General features: G+C 38.6%; 1 protein-coding gene across 3 annotated transcripts in view; it reads right to left on the bottom strand.

Moving 5' to 3' along the window:
- Window positions 1-20,833, bottom strand: part of LARGE1 (LARGE xylosyl- and glucuronyltransferase 1) — a 282,849-nt gene that overhangs the window by 128,627 nt on the left and 133,389 nt on the right. For all 3 annotated transcript variants that reach the window (XM_017823441.1, XM_017823442.1, XM_017823440.1), the window contains 3 exons: window positions 18,706-19,007; window positions 12,438-12,520; window positions 2,195-2,318 (listed from right to left, as the gene is read on the bottom strand). In XM_017823441.1, coding sequence (XP_017678930.1) covers window positions 2,195-2,318; window positions 12,438-12,520; window positions 18,706-19,007 — 509 coding nt within the window. The remainder of the gene's footprint in view (window positions 1-2,194; window positions 2,319-12,437; window positions 12,521-18,705; window positions 19,008-20,833) is intronic.

The raw sequence follows: 20,833 nt of genomic DNA, 5'->3' as shown, positions 1-20,833 counted from the left end.
AGCTACTTGAAAACAAAAAAGTATCCATACTATTTATGGAGGATCTAATATTAGGTGCTCCCTTCCACTGTTTGAGTGGAAACAGGAGTAGAAGCAGGATTTTTCCCAGGACTTAAGGGCTTAAGCTAACATGCCGGCTCCTGGTGCATTAAAAGGAAGAGGCTGGAAGCTCATACATATCCAATGAGAAAAAAAACAAACATGAAATAAAATGTTTTTTGTAGCAACTAAAATGTGTTCCAAAACAATTGAACATTGGTGAACACAAGCTAAGCAGAAAATTCTCATGCTATTGTTCAGTTTAAATCCTTTTAAATGTCAGGAAATGGTATTGATTACATGTTTAAAAAAAGAACTATGGAGGGTCATTTAAAGTGAAACATAATATATACTGTACCAGTGGATTCATAGATGACTTCAGAGAAAGACAGACTTCCTAGTAAACATTCTAGCCTCAGCTCTATGTTTTCTTAACACCAGCCAGCATAATATAGCTCCCAAGAGTACAGGTGAAATACATGAACCCAAACCAATCATTAAATCCTCTCTAGAGGCTATGTAGGAAACAAATGAGATGAGCTCCTACAGCTGTCTGTAAACAGCTCCTCTGTCTTCTTTGCTAAAACTTGCAGAATGATCTGGATATGAGCCAGCATCATACCTGGCTTTTTAAAACTCCATTTATATTTACAGCTCCTTGCTCTCCTTTGGCAGTGTCTATCACATTCACCTATGCTGAGCACTACATATTGTGTTTTTTGGCTACTGAAATACGGGAAATTGCTTGGTATGCAGTATGAGCCCTGAACCAGAGTGGCAAACCTGGAAAGATGTATATATGCATCAGTACTTCCATCCAGTGTGAAAGCTGTCCTCAACCTAAATCCTATGGGTTACATGCAAAACAGCCAAGTGTTAATTTAGGTCACCGATTGTATAAAAATTAAGGTTGTGTGAAGGCAGAGGGACAAAACAAGAGTTTGCTCTTTAGCCTCCTATTTGCACAGTGCTTTGCCTGTTAATCAGCAAGTTGGGGATAACTGAAGTAAGCTCTCTTGGTTATTATTTACTGAACTAGATTGGACGGTACCCAAATGACAAGAAGGAAAACACTGAGAGGTCTGTCTTCCCCAGCTGAGAGGCTAATTAAAAGCCCTACAATTTGCAGAAAAGCACATGTAACATAGGCATGTACAAGATTTATAAGAACAAACCTCCCCCTTGCTATGAAGCTATAAAGAACAGAAGGGAGATCTCTAGCTAATTAGGTTAATATCAGCTTATGGCTTCATGTAGAAGAACCACAAAAAAATGAAACCAGTTAGAAACAAAGTATTTTTCTCAAGGATCATTTTTTCCCTTTTCCATCTCTTCTGAAACCTTTTTGTATTCAAGATTCTACAATATGGAGCTTACCCCTTAATTAGTACAGCAATTTGCTAAATCTTGTTTTTTCCTTGTTTCAGGGTGCTGTTCAGAACAGTCTGATAAGTCATACTTACTGCCACCAACTCCAAATGCTAAAATCTGAATACTTCATTCTACCTCCACAGCTCAAAAACATGCAGCTCAAAATCAATGCTGTGCCTTCATGTTCTAATTTAAACTTTGTAACTATGAAAAGATAATTACTTTATGTTTTGAGTAAGTGACATTCCCCTTCTTGGAACTCTTTTCATATTTGTTCCTTTTGAAAGGCCATCCAGAAAAAAAAAGGTAGCTGTTTCGAACTATAGTATTGATACCTTGTATACGAGTGTACATACGAGTATATGTACTTATGGTGTTACACATCCATGCTTAAGGAATGCAAGGCAGTTGAGTGTTTTCACTAAAGACTTGGGCTTATTGAATAAGATACTTACGATTCCACCATTGCTACTAGCAAGAAGTCTCCTTAGCAAAATAGAATGTGATTAGATGGACAGCCAGAATCCTCTTAACAGCAGGTAAAATTCTAAGCTGCTAAACAACATATTCCATTAGCAGAGAAACTGCCTTGATTTTAGCCATTTAGCATCTTTTAGTTAAGTGTAACTGAGGTTCCAGTCATGTGAGTTGGAATTAGTCTCAGTCAGGGAGAATGTTTTAGCCAAGTGCTCCCCTGCAAGTCACCAGCCAAAAGAGATTAATAAAAAAGGGATGACATGAAATCAGAAGTATATGATTAATGCCTGTGAATGTCTGTCTTTACCTTGAGCTCATCTGCATCATAGAAGTCTATGCGCACAGCAGGGACCATCCATGTCTGGAACAGAGTTGCCAGGATCTGTTTGGCAATTGCATCTGCGATGAGGTGAAAGTGGAGCGGGTTTCGCCTAGTATGAGAAGGGAGAGAAAACCATTAGTTCAAGGGTTCCTAATTCCTGTTGTTAAAGGACAACATCAGAACGTACAAAACTTTATCTGTGTCTAAGATGTCAAGTTTAAAGTGTACAGCATGTCCAGTGGAGTCATGCTCTGTGGCCAAAAAGCTGAGCCACAACTGAACACGCATGACAATAATAGAAATACTCATTCAGTTTCTGGGTGGTTGTAAACAAATAGAGATCCTTTGACTTCAGTGGAATGCAACGATTTATAACAACTAAGGATCTTGTTCCTTCTACTGGCTCCTTAAAAGAAGGCTAAGTTAATCTCCCTTTGGGGACTTGAGCTATGAATGTGCTGGCTTTCAGTTTCTATGTCAATCTGGCAACTTATCTTTGTGGTAAGAAGTCTGTGGAGAAGTGGAGGTGCAAGGGAAGGTTAAAAAATAATCATTTGAATTAGGTGATATTCCGGGACCATTGAGTTTACATAGTTCTTTTCTACAAAGCAAATGTGGGGAATCAACAGCTGTCCTACAGAAACCCAAAGCTAGATGTTTCAAGTGAGCGCCTTCTAGCTATTCACTAGCATAGTGAATATAATTGCACATCTTCCCACATTCTTTTCCTAAGAGGGAGGAATAGTTAAAGGCAGGAAGAAAGAAAACATTTTACTTCAAAACACCAGAATTGGGTTCACCTTGGTAGTTACAGGACTTGGGCTAATTGAAAAGCTTCAAAACAAGATGAGTGAAGCCAGTATCAGCAAGACTGGCACCATTTGCAGACTGTATGGATTTTTCTATAGTAACGTGAACTTGGACATTACAAATACCTTGTTTAAACCCCTTAACCTCACTCCCTCTTTGAGGGACCGTAAACAGTAAAATTTGATCTTAACTTCTGTGGTAGGAGTACAAAAACCTGTCAGTGGAAGTTAGTCATGAATTTGTAGTCTTTTATGTTTATCCCTAGCTTAGCAACTTTTCCTGTTAGCAGAGAAGGACAGAGTTTGCAAAAGCCACTAAGAAGATAGATGGTTTGTTTAGGCTTAAGCATTGGCTCAATCTTTCTTTGACCTCTAGGCTGGAATAGTGGTCTCTCATTTCTATGAAATTTATAAAACTAAATGAGTGTACTTCTTAATTGATATTTTTCATCTAAAAAGATGTTTCAGATGTTGATTAAAGTGAAAGATGACACATGCTACTATATTCTTCAGTGTGAACAAGAAGTGAGGAAATCTATGTTAGTTCAGGCCAATGTACTTCCATTACACTTTTGGGCTTAACCCAAAAGATGAAGATTATTTTTTCTCCATTTCCTACACTAATGAACAATAGGTGCCTTCCTTTTTAATGTTTCTCTTCTTTCTTTGATGAGTAATACTGCTTCCCACTGAACAAAGTCCACAAGAAAATGTAAACATACATATAATGGTTCATAGAATCATAACAGACCTCTCAGCAGAAACAGGAGATTGTTGTGAGAAGCAATGTATGGTTGGATTTTGCAGTGTTAGAAATGCTGCACCTAAGATCCAACCCAACACCCAGGGTTGTCAGTGAAGCTGCTGTATTGGCTTCAAGGACACTGTGGATCACATTATGAGCTTACAGGAAAAGCAGAAAAGGGGTGGGTAGAAGGCTTATGTATGAGATAATCATGATGGCAGAATAAACCCACAGCTGATCTGCATTTAACAATATCCAAAACAATAAGTCATAACATGCTCTCCAAAAAGGCAAAGGTCTTTCAATCTCCAACTTGCCCTGGAGGGAGGAGGGGAGAGGGAAAGGCGTAAGCTGCCAGCTGCAGAGTGTCCCATTACCAAGCTAAAGGAATCATAGTAATTACATCTGCTTCACTAGCCCAGCAGGAGAGCAGAAGAGGACATCCTGGCTCATGCAGATTCCGCAGTAACCAGGCACCTTGCCAAGAAAAAAATCGGGAAATAGCAGTGATCAGGAAATACATCTCATTAGCAGAGACAAGGCCAAGAGAAACAAAGTACAACACCAGCGGCCTTGCATACAGGCAAAGCAGTATCTCAAGACAAATAGATGTTGAATGTCAACATACGTATCCCACATAGGTCCCTCTGCTTAGCAAGGGCTGAGTATGGATTCTGGTAGGACTATTTCCCAGCTGGTGTTCTTCAGTAACTTCTTTTCCTTTTTTTTTCCCAGGGTTATTTATCCATATATTACAAAGTAGAATAAGAAGAGTAAAAAATCAGTTCAAACCAAGATAGCTCTGTTTTCCTTCAAACCCTCATTTAGTTAAATGGAATTGATATAAAATATCAAGATGAAACACACTAGTTGAAAAGAAAAAATCTGACTCAAAGACACTCAGATGTTCAGTAGCAGTTTATACTTATCTGAATGACCCAGAGTGTATGAAACTTAAATGGGAACAAGTGGGTGACATTTTCTTTAGTTCGTCTCCTACTGGGAAAAAGAAAAAAGGAGTAGCTGAACTCCCACACAGAAATCTCTTTCAAGTTGTTAGCCTCGTGGTAAAGATTCAGCTGCAAGGAAAGTGTATGTCAGAGGCAAGGCAGAAGATTATCACTTACAAAAATATATCCCCAAAACAGTATAGTGACCTGATGACATCTACAACTAAATGTGCATCAGCCACAGAAAATTTTACTCCAGATGATCTTTTAGTTCTGTGAAATGTGAGGTTTAGCATGGTGCTAGAAGCCAACAGAGCACAGACTCAAAGCTGGAAGACCTTCTGAAGATAACAGTACTAGCATACACACAGATGACATCTTTTACCTCTTCTGGTGTCTGCAATATGCAAAGCCTAAAAGATATGGATTGCTTCAAAGGATTTATGAAACAAGTTTAAAAGCTTAAAGATTAACCAACGTTGTAAAAGATACAGAAGATTCTGTAAGATGAAAAATCTTCCTCAAGAGATATGTGAAAGGGATGCCATAGCTATTTGTCAACATGATTGAATCACTGGCTCTAAGAATCATGGGTGACAATCAGGATATTGTGAGGGATTCCACTGAAAGCTGTACTTCATCAGACTTGCACATTTTGCTGTACCATTTGGTATCAGTGAAAGCTATTCCATTCTTCAGACTGGTCTTCTTCCAGGACAGAGACATTTTGGGATATGAGCTTTACAAAACTGAAATGAAACTGTATTGACCCTATGATCAGTTAAGGGATAGGCATGTAGACAGCTATCCTTCACAGGCATTTAGCAGCTACAGTTAAAAAAGATTGGGTATGGCAGGGGGAGATACTCGAGTCTTCTGAGATAGGCTTGAGAGTACCTCACCTGTATAACAAGGAAGGGTGACATGGCCTTTGAAGTTCAGTGAGCAGCTGAAGACACAGAAGTTTGCTACTGGAAATTGAGTGGCATCAAACTGAAAAAATATGATGCTGTGGTTAAAGAAAAACTCAACTCCCTTCTGCTGGGAAGGCAGATCAAGTTATGAAAAGGATTTTAATTCTGTGGTTTCCTGCAAAAGCAGTGACAAATCTATGGTTAATGAGATGGCCCAACAGGTTCTTTCCAATACCCTGAGCCTAAAGACTCCAGTGCAACGCACTTGTTGGGTTGAAGGGAACCTGGAATCAAGTCTTGGGAGAAAGTGATGACCAGCATAAACCTCTTCTCTCACTCCAAATGGAAGGTGGTCTTTCTTCAACTTCTCCAACTAACTCAAAGCACACGTGTTTGGTTTGCTTATTTTTAACATATATACATCACTTTCCACTGGGCACATCAAGAGAGCTAAAACAGCACACATGGTAGAGGCTAATTATATCTTGCACAGCTAGAAATCACTATACTGTAAATGGTAACAATACACGCAACTACGGAGTAATATGGGTCAATATATATGGCAATTGTGATAAACTTCTCCTACAAAACTAATAGGTTTTTGAAAATTTCCAGTATTCATGTGAATTAGCATGTTTGGAAATCAAGGTTTCTAGTGTTCTGGGTGTCACAACAGGCAGCCCTTGAACTCTGAGCCCCAGGTCTTCCACTTTTCTCACTACAGAAACAGGTATTGAAATGGCCATGGAATTTCTCACAAGGTCCATAAATACTTAATCTCATTTACCTCAAAGATTTTGAACATACGAATTTTTACCAACTACAACTTTTCACAGTTTCTGCTTCATGGAAAATGATGATCCACTAATGCCTTAATGTGGTAAAATGTAATTTCAAAATATGGGTATTTCCCATCAAGTGGAAACCCTAGGTTTTAAGCACTCTATTTAGAAAACTGCAAATCTTCATATATTAAATTATTTCCACTTGTCTTAAGATCAGAACACTATCTGACAAAGTAAACCACGTGTAATCAGCACACATTTATTTTCCTAAATTACTTTCCTCAAAAGTGAATGAATAGAGATTCTGGCCAAGATTTTCAAGCATGGATGCTTAAATATAGGCTCTTAGACTTAAATATAGGAGCTTGAATGAATGCTCTCATTTTCAGAATCGCTGAGGTCCTACAAAGTTAGTAAAATGAAAAGATGTCAGTAATTTTAAAAGTCAGGCCATGAATTAAGGATCCTACTCCAAGGCACCCATTCCTCTACTTTTTTTTAGTATGATATCTTATTTTTGCATTTCAAAACTTATTCCTAATCAGAGTTATGATCTGCTTGCTCAAGCATTTGTGGCCCTTTCTTTTCAAATAGCCACAGCCACTGAGTTAAATACAAAAATCTACAATCAAAAAAGGGAGTAGGGAACCAAGACTCACTCCTCCCTTCTGTATGATTCCATAGCTCAGTTGTTAGTAATTCGAAAAGCAGCTGCTTGGCTGCTTGGTTGCACAGTTCTCTCTGCAACAGAGGAATTTTATTTTCTAAGAATATAAAAAGGTCAGTAGCCCAGGGGGTTTATTTCCAAAACCTATACTTTATTAAGGGAAGCACAACAAGGTAATACCTTTTATATCTGTAACAAATGGTTACAAGAACTTCAAACAGAAATTATAAAAGGCAGCTTGGGAAATTTTTTTTCCTAATGCCCATATGACAATCCCTCTCTCATACATGGAGAATTTTAATGTGAAAATCATTAAGATTTTTCATACCCCCTTCACATCCAGCATTGATTAAAATGCTCCCCAAACTACTGGAGAGATCTTAAATATGCACTTGCTACATCACTTATGGATCTTCTTGTTTAAAGAAGTTCTCTGGGAAGTAAAAAGAGATTTCACGGGCAGATTTTTTTAAACATTGCTTTCTCCATTTTGCCTCTATTGTTAGGACAGCTAGAAAACACAAAAAGAAGTGTGCATGTTGATGCATTAATATGGATCAGAGAAACCAGGTCATGCTTTATAGTTTTGCCAGAAGAATCTCCCACAAAATAGACTGACATGTTAGAAAAGTTGGAAACAATGACAGAGGTTTTAAATTCTCAAATTAATTCCATCAAGGCAAAGTGGTCTCCATGGAATATAGCCATTAGATTACATAAGCTTTAATTACCAGCCAGAGTTGACTTGTGACTCTTACTTGGAAATTACATGTTATCCATTTTATTTAATTTAGATTTCCACTTGGTTTGCCTTATTCTACTTGTTCTAAGAAAAAAAAAAGTTCATTATTCATACAGCAATTTGTAACATAGTATTATATTCTGATCTTAAAAATGTTTAGACATATGCTTAACTTCGAGGTTATAAACAGCCTTCTTAAAGGAAAGAGGCTACTTCATATTATAAAGCTTTTGTCTAGTTGACTGGTTTTGTTTACAAAACCACCCCCAGCCCCATTACTGCCACTAGTGCTATAGCATCGATGGAAGCACTGCTAAAGAAATAAGTGCACTGACTTCTCTGAAGAAGAGGGACTAAGATAGCAGGGAAAAAACAAACAAAAAGGCACAAAAAACCAAGCCAGTATTAGCTGGCACAAAAGAGAAGTTAATTTTTCACAGATTGTCAGGTTGACCCAACAGCCAGCAACATGTTGTAACTGTGTAATTTTGGTCTTTCTTTGTTCCCAAATGAAACATAGTGTTTAGCATGTCCTTGGAAAATAAAAGAGTGCATTAAAAACCATTTTACCTCTTACTCAAGTTAAGATTTACCTGAGCAGGGAAAGAAATGGTCTTTGCAATATGAAACATAATTGTGGGCTGTTTCTGTGGCCCTCTAAGCTTTACAATTTTCAGAAATGGAGTAAAACACTGAAAGTCACCAATTAACTTGGATCAATAGTTGCAAAAGATTCAAGGATAGTTATCAGCCACAGGAAACTGCTTCAGTTTTTAAAAAGAAATGCAGGTGCCTTTTGCATACTACTATAAGCACTGTTTACAAAACTACTTGCATTTGATTTTGCCCATTTGACCCAATATATTTAGTTTTTAGTGTTTAGTCTTTTGGTTTGGGAAAACTAAAATTACGTTGTACTTAGCACGCAGTGGTACGAGCTTGGCTTGTGTTAAGCTGGCTCAGAGATAATTTTTTTTAGCCTGCAATGGATTTATAAAATCTGTCATAATTGGGAACTAGATGTGCAAGAAAGGAAAGCAGGAAAGTTGCAGACTAGGACTGAGTGCTCATTCTACAAGCCTCCCTCTGTGCAGTGTTGCCAATGCATATTTATCAGACTGTAAACCCTGCACTATCCCAGCTCAGCTGAGTCTCCTCCCGAGAACAAACTGTCAGTTATGTCAAACTGGGTGTTAAAAGCTGCTGGGATTTTGTGGCTGGAGCATACGTTTTCTAAAGACAAAACTGGAATCAAGCTGCTTTACCACTGGGAATGAAACGCATTTCTGAACTCTGGTGTCCTTATGTGGAATCAACCACACTACCCCTTTCCTCTCCTCTTCCCACTCTCTGGAATCTGAAGGAAGATATAGTTTCTCAAATGGTCTGAACAAGTAGCTTGCCTAACTCTCGTGATATATGCTATGACTACAATCAGAAACTTGCTTTTTTAGACCTGTGGGAAGCTGAAATGTTCAACATGCAGAATTTGCTGTACATTCATGCAAGAGAGAAGAGACAGCACACTCCATCTATAGAAACTCCTGTGGCTTTTATCCTTAATGACCCAGCACTCCTGCTGTTTTGTGTCTCTATCTAGCACTCTAGCTCAAAGTTGGGGGTATAACAAATATGTTAATATACCCTGGGAGTAGAATGACATGGCCTCCTTTTCTCAGAGCTTTCCTGATAGCAAAGTAAGAATTTCCTACAGAAGTAGGGTCTCATTTTGTATCAAAATGCACTGTTAAAACATGCTTTAATTACTAAACAAGACAGAAATGCTAAAAACATCACATGACATCACATGAATTCCAGATAGATTCACTGAAATCAGTGCTCTTACAACAAACACCAAGTGAGGTGCAGGAGGACAGGTGAGGATATTAAGCCTGGTCTGAGGGGTCACTTGTTTAACCAGTAGATTGTATTCAGGATATATTCAAGGAAAAACAAAATCTCTTTGACAATGTTTGGAGGCATGTTTGTTCTGTTCTTGCAAAACTATATTTGAGATTGAATGTGGTGATCCTACAAATGCAGGACCAGTAGCCTAACTTTAGAGATTAGGATAGCAAACTTCCTGTTAAGTAAACTTCTCCATTGGAAACATACAGTACTTTCAAATGTCTGCTTTGCTTGGCTTATTGGACAATGCCAGCTAGGATGCACTCCCTGGTGCACATTTAGGGGTTAGAAGAAGAGACATCTCCATGCCTGTTTTCATTGATGATCCTGAGTCAGATGGTAAACTTGCGGCTGACATCACGAAGCATTCACTATCTGCACCAACCACTTCCAACTCTCCTAACTCAATTCTCCTAATGCAGTAACCTGTCTCCATCTTTCATATGTACAATTAAATAGATCCTAGCAACTACAAGAAGCCTTCTTTCCAATCATCATAATTTCTGAAGTGCATACAAGTCTCCAAGATAACACTGTTTGCACGTGGTAACCAATGCAAGGAAACTTGGTTCTAAATCAATGTTCAGCTGAGTTTGTTGCTTCTTTGTTGTTTATTCTCCATCCTTCCTCACAATTGCCACTCCAAAGATAAAGATCCAAGAAAGAACTGCTACTGAAGCATGGCCATGTAGACATAGCATCAACTGATGCTTAAGAAGCCTGTATTTTCTAGAAGATAAGAAGAATTGCCTGTAAGAAGCTCTGTCTCTTTTTTGAGAAAGTATTCTTTTTCCAGCAAACAATTTAATGCCTAGTGAGAAAAGCTAGTTCTAGGCAGGAATGGACTTAGATTTGCCTTTAAGCATGTCTTGAGCAAACAAGGGAGATAGGTTATCTTGAATGTAACTAACTGTACTAAAGCTTCATTAGCTACATTGGACTTTATCTTGATCACCTCTGCCGAGGTAGAAAAATCCTTTGAGATGAGTAGTAGTACTAGCCAGACAACAAATATGCTCTTGCTAAGAGCAGAATCCAGACTTAGAAATACCAATGCTAATTCCCTTTCTTTTGGTTTCATATTTTAATTAACTATTATTTAATAATTTAATTACATAGCAGAATTTTTTATAAATTTGATAATTGCTCAGATGAGTTGCTTATGTAAAAGAGGGACATTTTCTTTAAGTAACACAGAGAGAAGCAGTTTAAACCTTTGAGCTGTGAGATTCCTATTATTTACAGAACATTTGGAAATATACTGATTAAAGTCTTCTCAAAATGGATCCAAGTACTAGGAGAGAAAAACAAGCAGAAACTAACCACTGGGATAACTTGTGTCACCACAAAAATACGATTTTCCATGAAATCGCTTAGAAACAACAATCAAAATAGACAAAACCTCCCCACATCCTTGCAATATAAAGTCAGTTTACACTGAATAATTCAAACCTCTAATTGGAAATAGATATAGTTTTAAAATATAACAGAATTTTAACATTCAGAAAAATTCTCCACAGAAAACTACACAGATTTTTACTGTTGTTTTGCTTTTGTTATGTCTATTTTAGCACTGATTTTCTGCTTCTAGCCCTCATCTAACATGAATATGCTACTTCTCAAAAGACTTGCAAAGGCTATGTGTTGATAGTGGAAGTTGCTGTCATATTTTGGCGGTTAAATGGTATTTACCAAGTCTTCTTCTGTATTGGATAAGGTGAGAATTTATATTATTTTACGAAACTTACCACAAATGGTATAAAACAGTGTACTAAAACCATTGTAAAGGAGTGATTACTAAGACTTCCAGCAGAAGACTGGAGGCAAATATAAGGAGCAAAATGTGGGGCTGGAATGCCCCACTCATACTAGCTGTAAGATATCAGCGCATGGCATGAACAAGAGTCATCCCCCGGCATAAAATTATCTTTCAAATAAAGCAGCATATTGAAACTACCTCCTGTTCATACTGTAAGCATATTTTATTAGTCTAGTTGTCCTGTTTGAGTCAAACAGTCTGATCACTTCCCTATTTTAATACACTTTCTGCAACATTACTGGAAAACATCTCTTGAGAGATATTTCTAAACTGGACAAGGGATATACACAGTTTAATGGGAATTCTCTTTTTCTAGAGCTGCTGTCTATTAAGGGTTATCTTGTCTTCATTGTGCATTTATGCCCCTCAATTTTGGGATCTAACTGTGCTCCATGTGCTAAAACCAGGTTGCAAGAACTTCTGAGCGGCTGCAAGTAGCTGTTTTAAAGCCAGAATAACCAATCTGACTTTAATGAAATAGTACATACTGACTGTAATAACAGTGTTACTTAAAAAACAAATGTCTAAATTGGAAGCTGGGATATCATTTACACCTTGCCATAAACCGATGCCAGAAATAGGCTAAATGAATACAATGCTGTTATTACTATTATTATTATGTTACAGCATTCAGGACTGTGCAGATGCTTTACAGTAAAGATAGATACTGTCTCTAAACACACAATGCAACAGGAGTAGCAGGTGGATCTCTGATCACTCTAATTCACTGTAGAAATCTTCACACAGGTGAATATTATTTGTGGTGATCACAAATTTCACGCTTCATTCCTTCCAAAGAAAAAGCAATCAGGGAAGGGAATCCAAATAAAAAGAGCTTACTTAGTCGTAATCAGATATACAATACACAAGAAAAGAAAACCAGCTTTACCTGTGAAATAAGACAGACTTGACAAGTGTGACAACATCCCGACTGGCATTGTACCCTGCACAAACAATGGCAACGTGGATAGTCTGTGGGAGAAAAGGAACAAAAAGAACAAAAATGAAAGTCTGCTCCTGTGTTCTGTCATTTACTAAGGAGAGCACATACATGACAGTGCTATTATTTAGTGCAGCGATTGTTAAAGATTTGAGTGGGTGTTTTGCAGCTGTTTGCAGCCCACTTGAGGCAGTTTGTTAAAAACATCTTAATTGATTTTAACACCATCATCATTCCAAAGTCATTACTACCCCTAAATTACATCATATGTTTGAACAGAACTGCATTTATTAGCTAAGAGCATCTGTGATTAAGTATGTACACGCCCTCCCCAAGTAAGCAGCACACACAATTCTGAGTATGCAAACACACGGACATTTTTAATCTTCTCAACTAAAGTTTAAAATTATGACTGATAATTAGAAGCAGATATGCTCTTAGAAATTTTGTACAATTTCTTCCTTATGCACAGCCACTAAGGACAGGCTGAGCAAGCTCTCGTGGATGAGCATGACTAGGACAATTGGTTTGCCAGGGCTGGATGCATCCCAGTGATACGATGGGACACAAGCTGTGAAGACAGGTAGCCACCTCCTTGACTGTGACTACCAGTATGGGCTGCACTGGCAGTGTTAATATGATGTTAAATACAACCCCCACAAACACATTCTCTCCACCTCATGACACTGATAAATTATCACTTATTCTGTGCCTTCTTACCTCCCTTTTAGGGTGAGGCAGAGGTGGGAAAATTGAAAAGGGGCTACGAATCATTATTATTTATGCAGTAAGTACTAATCTGAAAAATGTGTTACATTACTCTGCTCTGGTTTTAAAATCAGCCATTTTTATTCCCTAAGGACAAAAGAAAATTAACCCTAGCAACTTCTGACTCCAAGTTCTGTAATACTGAGTTTCTTAGTGGTCACAGAAATGAAGGAGAGTTCACCACGCTGGCAGCACAAAGCTGCCATTGGGACACAGCTGTGAAACTGCAGGGAAGCCTCATTTGGCTTCCATTTGAAGCTTGGTTAGCTGGTTTCTCACGCACACATCTCTCATTTTCCACAGAATGCTCACTATGCTGAGAACAAATGAGGAATTCTGTCTCTTCACACAGTCATAGGTTCCCAAAGCCTGGCTTATAACAGAAGCAGATTTACACAAGAGGTGGCATGTGTTGGGCAAATCTAAAGAGTCCACAGCCCCATCCATTAACATTACCTAGTATAGGGCACAATTTTAATCATAAAACTGCCTAGTGGCTGTGCCATTGTGGAACATCCACGTGAACACTGCAGCTGCCTCCAGCCCTAGAGTGTGTTTCACAAGCTGTGGCACATTTAGGATCTGAGATTTTAAGAGGACTTGCATTAATAAGACAACTGTCTGTCCAGAGAGGCGTGAGAAAGAAAAGATATTGCAGTATATTTTGGCAAAAGCTCTGTGAGGTACTAGCGCATTAAATTTATGTTAAAGTCAATGGGAGTTGAGCATGCTCAACACTTTGCAACAACTGTGTTTCTCTCTTGTGATAAGAGGGGAGAACAGAGGCTGCTTATTAATGACTTTTATTGCAGCGGGAGTTTGTACTGTACTCATGAGCATGGGTTCCTATGGGTGTACTCACTCCTGATACTGCACACACTGCCTCCTCTCTGCCACCTGGTCCTTCTCAGGCTTTTGGAAGACCTAAGGTCCTTCCCTTCAATGCCAGTTAAAATCAAATTAATTGAGAATCATGCCTGCTTTAAACATTTCACCTGAAGACACTGGACCAACACAAACATTTTAGGGGGTTTGACAGAACAGCACTGTCATATCACTGTCAACATCATTCTATACCACCTCTGCTTGGCAGAAACACTCTCCTTACAGTCTCTCTCCACCTTACAACTCCCCTAAAAATTAGTTTATTCTGTCAAGGACTTTCCCACATCTGTACTCCTTTTACTAAATGAGTTTGTTTCAGAATTGAAAGCATTCTTTCCTCACTGTCGTCTAGTAGTTGCTGTTGCCTTGGATGCTGTTTCAGCCAGGGCACAGTACATGCTACTCTTCTGAATGTTCTTTTCCAGTTCAGAGACACAGGCATCCATGTACCTTCTGCTCAGCCTCTCTGCAGTGTTTGATATTTTATATCACTTCTACTCCTGCCTGCAATCAGTTATACAAAAGAGCCATAATCCTCAAACAGAACAGAAATCTAGACCTTTTTTCCCAAGTTTCTGCCTGCAGCATGCTGCAAGACTCAGTCTGTTCCTTTCCTTTTCCTGATTCACTTTCCTCTCCTTCATTGTCTAACTGTTAAACAAAGTCAGTGGGGAAACAGATAAGCCAAAATGAAGTCATCAACCTGAACTGTCTGCAGATGCTTGTATCCTAAGGGAAAAAAAGTATTTCCAGTTTTCTCCACGTTTGTTCCAAACGCACATTTGGATAGCGAGCAGCTGGCTATAGCCAAATTCTAGCAAGATAGGACAACAGTAGCTGGAAGAAGGAAGCACCTCAAAGAATTTGCATCCTCCTGAGTATACTACTGTAAGCATCAGCTCCCAGACTTCAAAAAAGTTCTCTCTCAAAGTCTTCTTTTCCATCTGCAGATGGCTAGAAGATTGTATCTCCCCAGAACTGGCCACTGTGATTTACACAACCTCTGGACTGAATACTGCAGCCAACACCTAGGAGTGAAGCCACATAAGCAAAGAATGCTCCAACTGCCATAAAGTGCATCAGCCTGCCTGACTGGCTCAACATGGCCCATCAAACCTCTCACACCAAGGCTCTGCATGCTCCTTACTGATGACAACATTACATGATAATTCTAGATAATTCTAGTCACATTCTAGCTGGGATATTCAGAAGTCACTGTGGGTCTAAAGTGAGCTCCTTTGAAATGTTCATCCTCCTACAATGCCCACTTTAAAGTGAATGATAGACATGTTCACCGCTTGTTTCAAGAAGTCTAGATTCAGGCCATTCACTGGAGATGGTTTTGGATAATGTAACTCACTGCAGCAACAGATGAAATGATGATACATCCTGCTTTCCAGACTCAATCAATTCTTACTCTGTTTATATATATAGATATGAGTAGGTAATCAAAACACTGCAGAAGTTCTTCACACAATTCTCCCTACAGGTTGAGGATCAGGGACACAAACAGAACTATTTTTAATTGTAAACAGTTTAGGGAGCACTCAGGTCCAAGTACTTAAGAAAGTACTTGGTACTTAAAGAAGTTAAGCTTTTTTAGGAAAGGGAGTTTAAGTCATACCAAGGTGCATGCTAACATAGTTTAGAAATCCTTCAGCCACTACAGACTAGGAAAATCTGCTTCTGAATGCAGTATTTCATGTAAGGCTATTCTGGGATAACATTAATGGGAAGAAGATACCCAAAACCACATGAAGAACTGGGCCTTAGATCCCATATTGATGAGGAGTATATGATGCCTAGATAAACAAATGGTATTTTTTTCCTCCTTGGGCTACTTTTGGAATTATGAAATAATGAGTTTTACAAACTCTAATTAGTTCCTATAGTTAAAAATAATCTTTGGTAAAACATTTCATACTTCAATAACTTTCCAGTAGTGATAGCTAGGCCTTCCATAGTAGATATTTAATCCTTCATAAATAATTGTTGAATGTGATTAAGAGATATTAAAAGTATGTTACAAAATGCTTGTATTTGTAGCATATTTGTAAATATACTACAAAGAGTTTTCAGAAGCAGGTAACATCTGCTTTTCCTGTGTTACACTGTTTAAGTTGGTGAGGGCCTGTTTTTAGTGGCTGTGGAGCACTACACACTTAACCCTATTGAACAACACTGCTGAGAACAGTGACAATAAAAATTTGCCTGTAGAAATGCTTCAAATGTGAAGTATTTTGCTAATCCACTAAATGGTATACTACTAATTACCAATTTCCTAATATAAAATCACTTTTTAAAATATTTATAATTGCACACTTAATTCCAAGTACATGCCCCATAATGGGGGCACAAGCTGGAAAGATACTGTGATAACATAGTAAGAAAGAGGCATATAACTGTGTTAGCTTCTGTTGGCATTATGCTCTCCTTCTGAAGCCTGTTGTGTGTGCTGACATCTGTGTAAGGGCTACTTGTACTTTTATTTTCAAGGTTTGTGTTTAAATTGTCTACTACTGGGAAGGCATGACAAGCTTCTGCTCCCTCCAGGGAAAAGTCCCTTGGTTGGGACTCTGATCTTTTCTTGCAGTGTAATGATAGTCTGTTTTACAATATCAGAAGAGCTCTCCTGTGATGCAACAGAGTAGGAAGCTGTGGCTGGAATGCAACAAACCCACAGCTATTTGATATAGATCACAATTATTATCATACAGATTATGCTTTATCAGAGATTTAATGTTCATTCATTGTAATTGAATTTTCAAATGTTTTAATCATCATTAAAGACCATCTCAAATTAGATTCTGAAATGTTATCTTTAGTAAATCTCTAAGAGCAGACTCAATGAAATGAGTCTTAGCTCTCTTAGTCTCCCACAGAGCCCCAGTCTTCTTCTCAAGAACCCTGGTTCTTTACTACCCAACTTGCTGACTCTTGTTGTGATATATTCCAGGGTCAGAAACTAAAAAAGATTTAGTTTGTACATCTGAAACACTGAAAACAGAGAGTGATTGGAGTCAAGAAACCCCTCACACAAACACAGAACAATATCATCTAAAATAATAGGATAAATGATGAGACCCTTGGCAAATCTGATAATAAGGAAGTTTAATTTTAACTTCCATTGCTGTTACTGAATTACTGAGTGAATTCCCTGGGAAAAAGAGTAAAAAGCTATTTTGCTATCAAAATAGTGTGCAGTGAGGTAGGGGGATGGCAAACAATGTCAGATTTTGTATTTTATATAACCATTGCCTCCAGCACAATGCTAAACCCCACTGAGCAAGTAAACTTATTGGCAAAACACATTATGAACTGCAAGGCCATTTAAACTATTCCTACTTTAAGCTGCTATTTTGTGTTCCAAATTGGTTGGTACATTGAACAACTGAACTGAGATTCAACTCATCACTCCTTGGCATAATAATAGGGGAGAAGTGAGGTTTGCTTATTGATGGCCTGAGCCTTCGCTGATTAAAAGAATTGCCAAAATGCTCTCAGTGAGGAAAATCAGACCCTCATTATCTGGAGGAGGGAAAATGAAAAACAAACCCCTCTTTTTCCCTCTCCTTACAAAAATGTTGCTTCCTTTTTTCCACACTGAAGGACGAAGATAACCAACTGGGAAGCAGTAACTAATTCGTAAGCTGTATTTGATATTTTCCCATTGAATAGAATTTATCTCAAAAGAGAATTAGGACTTATTTTTCCTCTCCCATTAATTGTCTTTCAACTTTTATCTTTGAGTGGCAAAAAGCAAGATAAAAGGTGATAAGGTATTACCTTCTTTGTAGAAATAAATGGAGGAAGCTACTTTTGATACCTTCATCATCTGAGATTGGCACAAGGCCTTTAAGCAAGACTTTCTGTTTGGTATCTATCCATATTTGGACCTGTCACCATTCAGACATCTGACAACTAAATATCTGGATGACATCCACAAAACTACTGGCATAAAATGGGGAAAACCAAACCAAAAAAAAGCCCACTCCAAAACCTTCTTAGGAGATCTCCTGTTCCCTGCAGCCAATCACACTGTGCACAGCTCATGCAAAGCAGGTGGTCCCACAGTAACACCCAGATACACTCCTGAAAGTGAGTCAAAAGCACAGGCTGGCTCCATAAGCCACAATTTAATTAATCGTAAACCCTGAACTGTTCCAGTACAGAGACACAAACAAAGGAATAAGGCTTTTCTAAGCACCGTGGAGCTTTCATTTAACTTAAAAACACATGGGGTCAGTTTGCCACAGGTCTTTATCAGCACAGCTTTACAGATTGGAACAAGGCTTTGATTTTTATACCAGGTTTGGGGACACAAGAATGAAAACGACAAAAAACTGTGATGAAATAATAACTCAGAAGATATTCCGATGATTAAATGTTTTAAAGTTTAAAAGAAAAAGAATAATTAAAAATTATCTAAAACGTTCCAGTCAGTAAATCTTTAAGAGGCTGGTTTCTGAGAATAAAGTTTCAGGGTGAAGGAGATGGGTGCAGTGTCCTTAACAGATCACATCTATCAAGTTTTGTTTCTGGCAAGTTCCTTCTGTTTATTTACCTCGCACTTTTCCACTGCTGGTTGCTGCCCACACTCGGAGCTGTTCCCTGCCACAATGCCAGCCCGCAGGCTCTCGCTGTCACCTGTCCCCTCTTCCATGGAGTAGGTTTTGGAGTGATTGCCATGGTGGTGAGAGGGGCTGCGACTCTGTGCCAGGCTGAGCTGCTTGCGCAGCACGCGGTTCTCCTCCTCCACCTCCCGCATGCGGACTTCCAAGCTCTCGCGCTCCCGCTGGCTCGACGCTGTGTACCGAGGACTGTGGGGCTGGGATTCAAGTGGAGACAGTGACACTGGCTTCCCATCTGCAAGAGAAGGAAACAAACCCCTTCTGTCAGAATATACTTGAAGTTGCGTTTTCCTTTCATGCCGGCATCGTGAGGCAGGGATGTCACTTGTCACTTCAAGGCAATGCTTAAGTGAGTGGTAAACTTGGACAAATGCTAAAGTTCTATGAACTACAGGTCCTACTAATTTTAAAACCACAGTAAAAGATAAGCATGTGTTTCATTTGTTCTGCACAGGGCTGCCTGCCAGTCTCTAGTCTGGGAAGACAGTCAAGAACATGAGGATTTAATTCAAAGACAATTAATATACAGTTAAATATATTTTAGAAATGTATGCAAGATGAAATAATTTTCCTATTCCCCATTTCCTCCACAGTCAAATGACAGCATTTTGGCAACCATTTTCTGCCAAACAGCAGCCCCAGCTGATTCACATGTGAGGAGCAGATGGGTTTTATTCAGCAACATGGTATTATGTGCTTGTTGAGAAATAAGAGGTTCAGAAGGACAGAAATGTTGAATACACATGTGGGTCAAGTTCTGGAAAGAATTTTGGCGGAAAAAGACACAAGGGAATTTTGAAAAAAGTAAAATGGTTCAATTCAACACCTTCAATTAAAAAGCTGTAATCCAGAAATACGAAATCGGTGTTTTCTTTATTCAAATAAGCATTGAAAATGAGCTAAAGTATAATAAAGAGAAGGTGTCTGAAACTAGGGTCCATAAATAAAGCAATACATTCTACCATCACTTCTCAGTACATTTTTGCTACCAAATTTCAAAAGAGCAAATAGGGATGCAGCTGATGTGTTCTCATATAACTTTAATAAAGATATAACTACCTACACAGAGAGTACAAATGTTTGAAAACGTGTAGAAAACCCTCACGCTAAATCACTGTTCAGAAATGTTCAATTGAAATAAAATTGAAACAAAAGACAAAGAGAGTTATCCACAGTGTCATAATTAGCAAGATGTTCCTTTTCAGTGAAGATATGTGAGTATCTTATAATAAGGTATTTCTCTGACACAACTTTCTACTTGCACATATTAAATAATAGAATAGTGGAACTGTTAAGGTTGGAAAAGCTTTCTAAGAATATCGAGTCCAACTGTCAACCCAGCATCATGTGCCACATCCACATGTTTTTTGAATGCTTCCAGGGATTGTGATTTCACCACTTCCCTGGACTGCCTATTCCAACACCTGACCACCTTTTCCACTAAGTCATTTTTCCAAGTATCAAATCTAAATCTCCCATGGCACAATTTAAGCCATTTCATTTCATCCTGTCACTTGTTACCTGAGAGAAAAGACTGACCCCCACCTGGCTACAACCTCCTTTTAGGTTGTTATAGAGAATAAGGTCCCCCCTGAGCCTCCATTTCTCCAGGCTAAACAACTCCAGTTCCCTCAGCTGCTCCTCCTAGGACTTGTGCTCTAGACCCTTCACCAGCTCTGTTGCCCCCCTCTGGACTCGCTCCAACACCTCAGTGCCCAGAAATGAACACAAGATTCAAGGTGTGGTCTCACCAGGGCCGAGTACAGGGGAGTGTTGGCTATTTAATGCTTTTTTCCAATGCAGAATTTCTTTGGTTTTATCAAGTGAACACCAGTTTGAGCAGTTTACAAGATGGAAATCATGCAGTTATTGTTTAGAAGTTCCTCCTAACAAGTACATTTCTCACCTGCCAACTCCAAACTATCTCCCTGCTATAAAGACCTACTCATTGCTTGTTCTCTACTATTATTTCACATTTACATGAACAGTGAGTAGTCCTCTAAACTCAGTTCATGAAAAGAGAAATGGCTATAGAAATCAAAATCTCAATTCTAATTTACA

This window comes from Lepidothrix coronata, unplaced genomic scaffold (assembly GCF_001604755.1).
Source record: "Lepidothrix coronata isolate B3197 unplaced genomic scaffold, Lepidothrix_coronata-1.0 Scaffold102, whole genome shotgun sequence".
NCBI lineage: Eukaryota > Metazoa > Chordata > Aves > Passeriformes > Pipridae > Lepidothrix > Lepidothrix coronata.
The sequence above is the reverse complement of the archived record's forward strand: the minus strand, read 5'-3'. Positions and strand labels throughout refer to the sequence as shown.